General features: G+C 36.5%; 1 protein-coding gene across 1 annotated transcript; it reads right to left on the bottom strand.

The window, feature by feature from the left end:
* Positions 1 to 721: 721 nt before the first annotated feature.
* On the bottom strand, positions 722 to 1,992 carry LOC149845307 (FCS-Like Zinc finger 2-like). The gene has a single exon (XM_089997561.1). It carries the CDS (start codon positions 1,928 to 1,930, stop codon positions 1,433 to 1,435), a length of 498 nt encoding a protein of 165 aa, XP_089853687.1. The 5' UTR covers positions 1,931 to 1,992; the 3' UTR covers positions 722 to 1,432.
* Between the last annotated feature and the right edge of the window lie 6,979 nt (positions 1,993 to 8,971).

Raw genomic sequence — 8,971 nt, 5'->3', positions numbered from 1 at the left:
CACTTGCTCCTCTACTAAGGCTTCTTTCTCGAGTAACCCACTTGAGTCTAGAGCAGATTTAGTGATTAGGCCTTAGCAAAGTAATTAGAACCCTCAAAATCAGCCGGGGCTCCGTGTGGTTAGCACGTTTCCTTGTGAAAGGGACGTTGCAGGTTCAAAACCCAGTGGTACAACTGGTGGTGTCTGCCTCGCCCCAGCTTGCCTTCCCAAAAAAAAAAATTAGACCCCTCAAAGTTTTCTGCCACATGCCCTGTAGTGTTCACAATGTTTTTAAGCGCCACGTATATATACTAATAAAGTTTTCATTTATTAATATTTTTGAATATTTAAAAAAAAAAAGTTTCTACGTTTTGTGATATCATTTGTTTTTTACAGTTGCTTTTTGTTTAGCAATTAAAAAAAAAATCGATGTTGTTTATAGAGTTTTGTAAAATCACTAGTATGTTTAGCGATTTGTAAAAACCATTATTAACGAACGTTGTTGAAAAAAAAATAAGAAAATTGCAAATTAAAGTTTTGATGTTTGATTTCGTTGAAGGCAGACTTCTTCCTTAACCTGTTGGTCATGATAACACTTTTTTTTTTTGGCTTTGAAGAAAAGATATAAAATCAACAAGCAAACTTGTTATAAAAAAATTATTAATTTTTAAAATAAAAAACTTAAGAATTAAAGAAGAAGAAATAAGAAACAAGAAGAAACTACCAAGGAAGAAAGTGAAGATAATCGATATGAGAAACAAAAGAGGAGGCAAACTTCCCACTAAAGAAAAACGATTTCTCATATTTCAAAAGCCGATTTTCGCAAAGTTTTCCTTATTTTTAAGGATGGGAAAAGATTTCACTTTCTAAAGAACGAGCTTTCCCATGTAGCACAAAGCGTCCGGTAACTATGGTTTAGAGAATACAACCGAGAGAAAGGCATCATCACCAAACAAAACGATTAGAGCAGGAAAAGGGCCACAAGAAAGAATTCACATAAGAGAAAAGGGTGAAAAGGTCAAATAAATGTCGAACGGAAAACTACATCCCAAGCAACCATACACCATATACAATTTGCCCGTCAGTCCCTCGTCCGGAATGACCAAGATGCCCTTAAAGCCCCTCACTCAGCCAGACTTCTCACCCTCCCTTTCTCTAATTACACTCGAAAAAAAAAACGGAAAAGAGAAAAAAGCAAGAGGGCATTTTTTGTCCAAGCCAAGGCTTCTCATCCCCGATTTACCCCTTATCTTCCACACTTATCCCGATCGAAAAAAAAAACTCCTCAACTATTTACACCGCCATAAAAAAAAAAATTCCGATCTCAACCATCACCGTTGCTATCCCACCGTCGGATCTTTCTCAGATTTTTTTCTCTTTCTTTTGCGTAGCGAGTCGGTTCGGTTCCGGTTAGGTCGTGGGTTGGAAGGAAATGACGAAAACACCCTTCCGATCACCCGGCGGAGACGGTGCCGGTGCGTAGCCGGAGATCGTCTCTCCGGCCGGGAGACACCGTCCGATTGTTCTTCTGATCGGAGACGACGGAAGCCTTGGTCTTCTTCTGCATCGCCTTCACCGAGCCCCACACCTGCTCGTCGGCTTCGTCCGAGTCGATCTGCTCCTGCCTGCACTCCTCGCTACAGAACGGGGTGTCTCCTTTATACATGTAGATATCGTCCCCTTGGCCCAGAGGCCGCTTGCATCGGTGGCACGCCTGAAGGAAATGAACTCCCCCGCCGCGCACGTCGGAACCGAGATCGTAGAACCTCCTCATCGACCTCGACGCCCTCAGGAACCCACTGAAGCCGCGGGAGTAACCACACCCTTCCAACTCGGAATAGCAAGCGGGCGGCGAGCAAGGAGACGGGCACTCGTAGTCGTCGTCCTCCCAAACCTGCAGAACCGTCTCTCTTCTGTGGTTCCTCTCTGAAGCCCTAACCCTAGACGCCATTGAAAGAGAGAAGGAAGAAGAGATGAGAAGAGAAGAGTTATAGAGAGAGAGAGAGAGAGAGAGAGAGCTCCAAATGGAGTGGAGAGGTGATGACGGGGGTTAAGGGAGATATATAGCCGAGAGTGAGAGGGATTGGGGAAAACCAGGGACAAAATACAAGGGGTGGTCAGGGAAAACCTATTCCCGTGAGGGGGGATCGGCACACCACTAGGCCACCTTCGCTTTCTTTACTGGCGTTTCCCAATGGCCTTGAAGTTGTGGAAATACCTCCCCCAAAGTGGAGGAAATTACAGAAATGCCATACTTTCTTTCTAAACGATTGGTTTGTTGTTGTACAAGTTTCGTTTACTTTGACGACATTGATGGGTGTTAGTTGGGGGGTTATTATACCTGTTTCGAGCTTAGGTTTTGGTGTAGATGGTTCATGCTTAGGCTTGTTTGCTTGACTGGGTTCGGCCGGGATGTCAGAAAATAAGCACAGCTCTATGTTTCGTGATCGGATAACTGCAAAAGAAAAAGTAAAAATTGGCTCAGCAAAATATGAATTGGCTTTGATGTTTTGATCAAACGAGCAAGCTTGCATTTGCTCTCAATGGCCTGTAAATTGTACCCTAATATCAAAGGGTACACTTTTATTCGAAACACGTGATAATTAATTGATTTTTTGTCTAAACCCTATTTTTTAAAATCCAACGGCCGGATCATCAATCTCTTGGACCCATGACGCTTTCCCCACTTGAAAACAAAAATTATTTAGACTCGAGTTCAACTCGATTAAGCATCTTGTTTTCGCAAACCTAATATTGAAGATCGAATGAACCAGATTGATCTTCCCCCAAGTAAGTAGAAGGAATCATTGTTTGAATCTTGACCATAGCGTTCCAAGGTCCAAATGAGAGGGCCATGCAATGAGACCTTCACCATCTTCATTAACTTCCCATTGAACAAATATCATAATAAATAAAGATTTGGGGGTTAAAAAGTCAGGGGGCACACATGTTATTTTCGTCTAAAGGAGGGATTCTTTATAAGAAAGGTCGGTTTCTTAATTAAAGGGCAGGTGGTTCAGCCCCAAAACCGCCTACGAATCCATGAGAAACCGGGGTTGTATTTATTCCTGGGCGCCCACACCTGCCCAGCCCCCCGACCATCCGCCCCCATATGACGCTGATGTCACCCAAAACCGGTCCCACCCGATAACCCCGCACTCAGGACGCAAATGTCTATATTATGGGTTGGCTGAAACCGAGTCGAATCGGATTTAAAACGATCCGAATTTTATTTTAATATAAAAAACGACAGTATGGTACGGTATTTTAACTTTATTCTTAAAAAAAAATATACTTTTTTTATATTCTCTCAATGTCTAAAATCACAAATATCCAATATTGTTAAGATATTTTACCTTTTGCAAATGTAAATTTAAACCTTTTTGCAATAAAATTCAACACCCACATAAATTTAGAATCACAAGTTTTTTTTTTATGTAAATTTAGACCGCATGAACTCGCATAAATTTATTTGCAAAATCTTAGTGAAACAGAAACTACCAAAATCACAAATATCTTACTCTTTCACATATACTATAATGTTTTGCATAAATATATTTGTGAAATACTTACCACTAATTTTATAAATATCTTACTTTTTCGCATATATTGAATGCTATCGGATGAAGTTATTTATGAATATTTAAATATTATAATTATCATATTTAAATATTTATACAATTATGACAAATATGCACGAATAAGGTCATCGAGGAACTACGATCACGACAATCACAACATTCCCAATCATAGAAATTCATTTGATTGGTTTTTATTTTTTTGTATATATTCGAAGATTAACGTTTTAACTTATTGATTACTCATTGATTTGTATATAAAAGTGAAACTATTGTTGAATGTTTAAATTAAAACTACTATTGAATGTTTAAATGATTTGAATGTTCAAACTGAAACTATTATTGAATGTTTAAATGATTTGAATGTTTAAATTGAAAGCATTGTTGAATGATTAGTTTATAACATCATTGTTTATATGTTTTTTAAATTATTTAAATGTTTAAATGATTTAAATGTCTATTTGCTTACATTCACTGTTATTTGGGTTGTTATATGCAAAAATTCACAACGAGTTTATATATGATTTGAGAAATTCATAAAAAATAAGAAATATTATGTATTTGTCATAATTTCATAAGTGTTTAAATTTGATATTTGCGATATCTGAAGATTCACAAATAACTTCATGTGACAGCGTTCAATATATGCAAAAAAGTAAGATATTTGTGAAATTAGTGGTAAGTATTTCTTAAATATATTTATGTGAAGTATTAATGTATATGCGAAAGATTAAGATATTTGCAATTTTATTGGTTTCAGTTTCACCGAGATTTCTTAAATAAATTTAATTTATGCGACTTCATGAGGTCTAAATTGGCATAAAAAAACCTACAATTCTGAATTTAAGTGGATATTAGACATATTGGATGGGCGGTACAAATTTAATGCAAAAAAATCTAAATTCGTGAATATATATAATTTTGGACATCGAAAGAATATATAAAATTATAGCATTTTTTTCAAAAATTGAGTTAAATTACCTGTATAGTACGATCATGTTTTTGTAAAATATATGTAAAATGTAGGGAAGGGGACCGTCCAACCAACGGAACATCTAAAATCTACAACCAACTACCACCTGACAACTCTCCTACTCCAATGCTTGAGCATCTTATCTATGAAACTTCATATATTTGTTCTTTATAATTTATTTAGTAAGAAATATGCTTTACATGAAAACATTACTGTATATAGGCATGTTTTTTAAAATGTGAAAAATCGACAACTCGCAATGCATTTAAAACTTTACAATACAAAGTATTGTGGGCTGTTAATTTTTAATGCTTTCAAAAACACATCTAAACAACGAAAATTCATAATTCAAAATAAGTTGCTCATTAAATAAAAGATAAATATCCAATATGTAAATCCTGATCGATTAAAAACTTATCGTTAGAGAAGGAACGCCATCGGTTATCATTGGTTGTAGATTTTGGACCTTCCTTTGGTTGAAAGGTTTCTCTTTGTGTAAAATATATTTGTTACTAGATAACCGGATATATGAACCTAGCATAGCCTACTTCTTAAGTTCAAATGAGCTTTACATGAGCTGAGCACAAGCCGAGCCACAAGCAGTTTAACTAGTTTCTTGATTTGGTCAATTAGGTTTTGAAAAAACAAATTACCTCCATATGCAAGAAATATGTGTATTCCTAATTAGTTAAAGTTGAGATATTTCTTGACATATTTGTAAGAAATATAATACAAGAACGACCAAAAAGAATTGCTTGACTTAAAAGGGACTTTCTTGATCACCTCAAGGTTTTCTTGTTTTTTTTTTTCTGTTGGTGCCTTTTTTTATTCTTTATTGTTGAAGAATAACCTAAACAGGAAATACCATATTGTGATAATCTTGGATCACCAATTTGCGAAAAATACTTCTCCTCCCTCTCCCACCTTCTCGTGAGCCTCACAGGAATTTTGAGCCCACAACAATTTTCCTTTCTTCCCCATGTCTGCCTACTCCCTTCTTGCTGCACTTTCGACATCAATTTGGTTCACTTGATGTCCAATTGGATTTAAAGTAACTTTTTTTTTTTTTTTAATATTTATATGGAGTAACCACACCCAGGATCATAGACCTAGCGGCACTGGCTCTTCCTGGCCTACTTATGGTCGCTGTCCTGGTAGCGTAAAACTTCGTGGGCTAAATGATAAAATTTAAATCCAATTTTTTTTTAGAAGAAAATTTTAAATCGGAAATTAAAACACATAAACACATGTGCACGCACGCACATGCACAAACAAATGCATGAAAGAGAGACTTTCAAAGCTTTTTAAGTTTCTGTACACAAGCACCAAATAGCACAACCTTCCGAGTAGGGAGCAAACTGATTGGATTTGCCAGATCAGAATCAGAATTGAAATGTAAATAGTATATCCAAATCCAAATCCAAATCCAAATCCAAATCAGATCCAATAAGGTTGAGTCCTAAGCCAAATAATACTTGGTCGAAAAAAAAAAAAGGACAAACCAAGCTATTGACATGTAAAAAATGCAATCCAATTGGATTTTGTTCTGATCATTCTAATCCGATTTCGCATGTGGGAATCTAATCTGATTGCACATTCACATTTTACTGATCAGTGGATCTGAATCCAGAAATAACGTGTCAGACCTGGTTCGGACATCAGACTATATCTTATCCACTTTCACAACTACATCGTAGGGGCCTCCCCAACTCCAAAAGAATCAGGGTCATGCCACAAATGCTGTTGGTATTTCGAGATATTGCAATTTTCTCATGTTATATTCATAGAAAATGTAAAATTCTCATGAAGTCTTGATACTCGTCTTAGATTGAGCTTTCTTATAGTATTGATAATTTGTGTTAGATTTTGATCGGTTTCTTTTTGTAATTTTAGATAATACCCAGATTTTTTATATAGGTAAAATATCCATTTTATTGCACGATTTTTTCCAGGCTGAGAAAATTGTGATATTGATGTATATGGTCACTAGAATATGAGAACAAATGTGTGAACCACCATTTTCATGGATTTTTTGTTCCTTTCTCTTGAATGTAAATATATGGATGCCATCTACAACCCACACTTGAATAATCCGATTTTGATTTATAAACTAGATTTTTTTAATGCTTTAAAATCAACAGCTCATAATCTTCATAAATATTGAAGCATTAAAAAAATCTTAGTTTTTCATTGAAAATACATGATCAAATGGTAGAGTCCTAGCAAATTTACCATGCCAAACTCATCCACATGGTTGGAATTGCCAAAAAAAAGTGTTGAAAATGCCCATATTCTAATTATTAAAAAACACAATATTATAAAACTCCAATCCTACCAATGGGGGGGGGGTCAGCTTGCCTGGCAGGAACAGTTAGTGCACGTCACCTTGTGTTGGGACGTTGCAAGTTCGAACCCCCAAATGGTATGGTTGTATAACAGGTACGGGTATGCCTAACCCCAGCTTTTGCTGTCAAAAAAAAAAACTCTAATCCCAAAACAAATGACTTTTGAGCTATATCTTATTTTGAAAATCCAGATATTAAAATGAAAAGAATACTTTTAAATTTTTCATATTTTTCAATATTCTTTCTTAAACACTGTTGTGTTGTGGGGGGTACTCTCCAATCCAAACAGGACCGATTCGAATTCGATACGTGTGAGATCGCTTGTGTGGAACCGATTCACTGTGAAAGCGAACGAGTCACCGGGATGAGCCGGTGAAAGCGTACTCCGTGACGTCAGCGAGGTGGATAGCATCCACTTGGAGTGGAGGTGGGGGCTAGCCCTCTCTGGCACGCACGCCGATGGATTTGGGGGTTTCCCAATGGTATGGCTCCCGAAAACCAGCAGAAGCTGACCGTTGAGCTTCGGGCAGGTGGCAGCATCTGATCCTGCCAGACAACCTCTGCTTGCAACCGTCCATCCGCCGTGTCGATCTCTGACACTGCCATCTGAACCCTCCCCGCTGTTTTCTCTCTCTTACTTTCTCTCTCCTGCCCGGGGAAGTCTCGATTTGCGGTTTCCCGAGAAAATGGAAACCGGTCAATAGTTTAAATTTTAGTGGCCAAACCAGGCGGTGTGCAATAATCGTGGCACAATGAATCATTAATATTTTAATCGTAATTAGCAGCTTGATTAATTATTTGCCAGCTAATATATATATATATATATATATATATTTTAATTACCTCCTTTACCGTTGTAGTGGTAGGCTAATCACCATTTGATTCTCGTATCAGTGGGCGTATAACGGACTCCTCTAAAAATAAGGGATCTAAATGGGTCGGGTCCAGGAGAAAAGTCCCATGAACGGGTTGGATTCGGGTATTTTGTATGGTGGGGTTGGATATATGCCAAACAAAAAATGGTTCTAGATTCTTATCCAGGAGCGCATCCACAGATTTTTTTTTGTGTTTTTGTGGCTTAGATATGAACTGCGTATAACAAATATCAGTGATATTTTAAAAATATCATCGATATTTTGAAAATATCGTAATGACTCTGTTGTGCATAAAAAACCCATGTCCTCTCTTTCGACAGAGAAAACTCGCAAGATTTTGTTTTTTTTTTTTAATCTTGTGTTTTCAGCAAAATTTAGGTAATAAAAATATTAAAAAATAAAAATTTACAAGGAAATATAAATAAAAAATAAATTTTCAATAGATATAGCAAATATAAATAAAAATATTCTAAAGTAAAAACCACATGATTTTTTCATAATAAATAGCCGATAAAAACATAAATATCGTGTTTAAAACATGATATTCCTGGTTTTGATGAAAAAACTCTAGAGAAATTGAAAATATCACAAAAAATTACTGTTTTTAACTTTCGGATAATTTCTCGCGATATTTTTTGCCAGGTTTTTTATAAATCTCGCGAGATTTTGTCACTATGCTCATGGTAAGGGATGCGCATCCATATGTTTCACTCATCAGTCGTGACGTCTCTTTGACTTCGTGCTTTTCACGAGTCGTCGTTAATAATGCGATAAAATCTCGATGACATTTGTTAATATTCTCCTAATATTTTCTAGAGAAAACAAAGTTTTAAATTTATTGCCAGATCTTCCCTCGTTATAAAATCTCGATGCTGAGATTTGTGATATTTGACCTGAATAAACAAATATCCCTATTTGGATTTGAGTCCAATTATACTTTTTTTGTGAGGTCTAGATCCAACCCGCTTTAGTTTATCCAAATTAGACCAAGAAAAAGGGCCTATTTCAAGTCCAAGCCTAGAATAGGTACAAACTCACTCCATGACTTGGTGCAAGACCCCCAACACTCGGTGTCCTAACCACTTGGCTCAACCAAAACCTCCAACTATTTTGCTCATTTCTTTTGAAAGGCAAGTTGGGGTTAGGCAGACCCTATCAGTTATACAACTATACCATTGCGTTTTGAACCTGCAACGTCCCAACACAAGGTGAAGGAAACTA

This window comes from Nuphar pumila, chromosome 2 (assembly GCF_984573655.1).
Source record: "Nuphar pumila chromosome 2, dmNupPumi1.hap1.1, whole genome shotgun sequence".
NCBI classification, from domain to species: Eukaryota; Viridiplantae; Streptophyta; class Magnoliopsida; order Nymphaeales; family Nymphaeaceae; genus Nuphar; species Nuphar pumila.
Note: the sequence above shows the minus strand (reverse complement) of the source record. Positions and strands in the feature narration are given on the sequence as shown.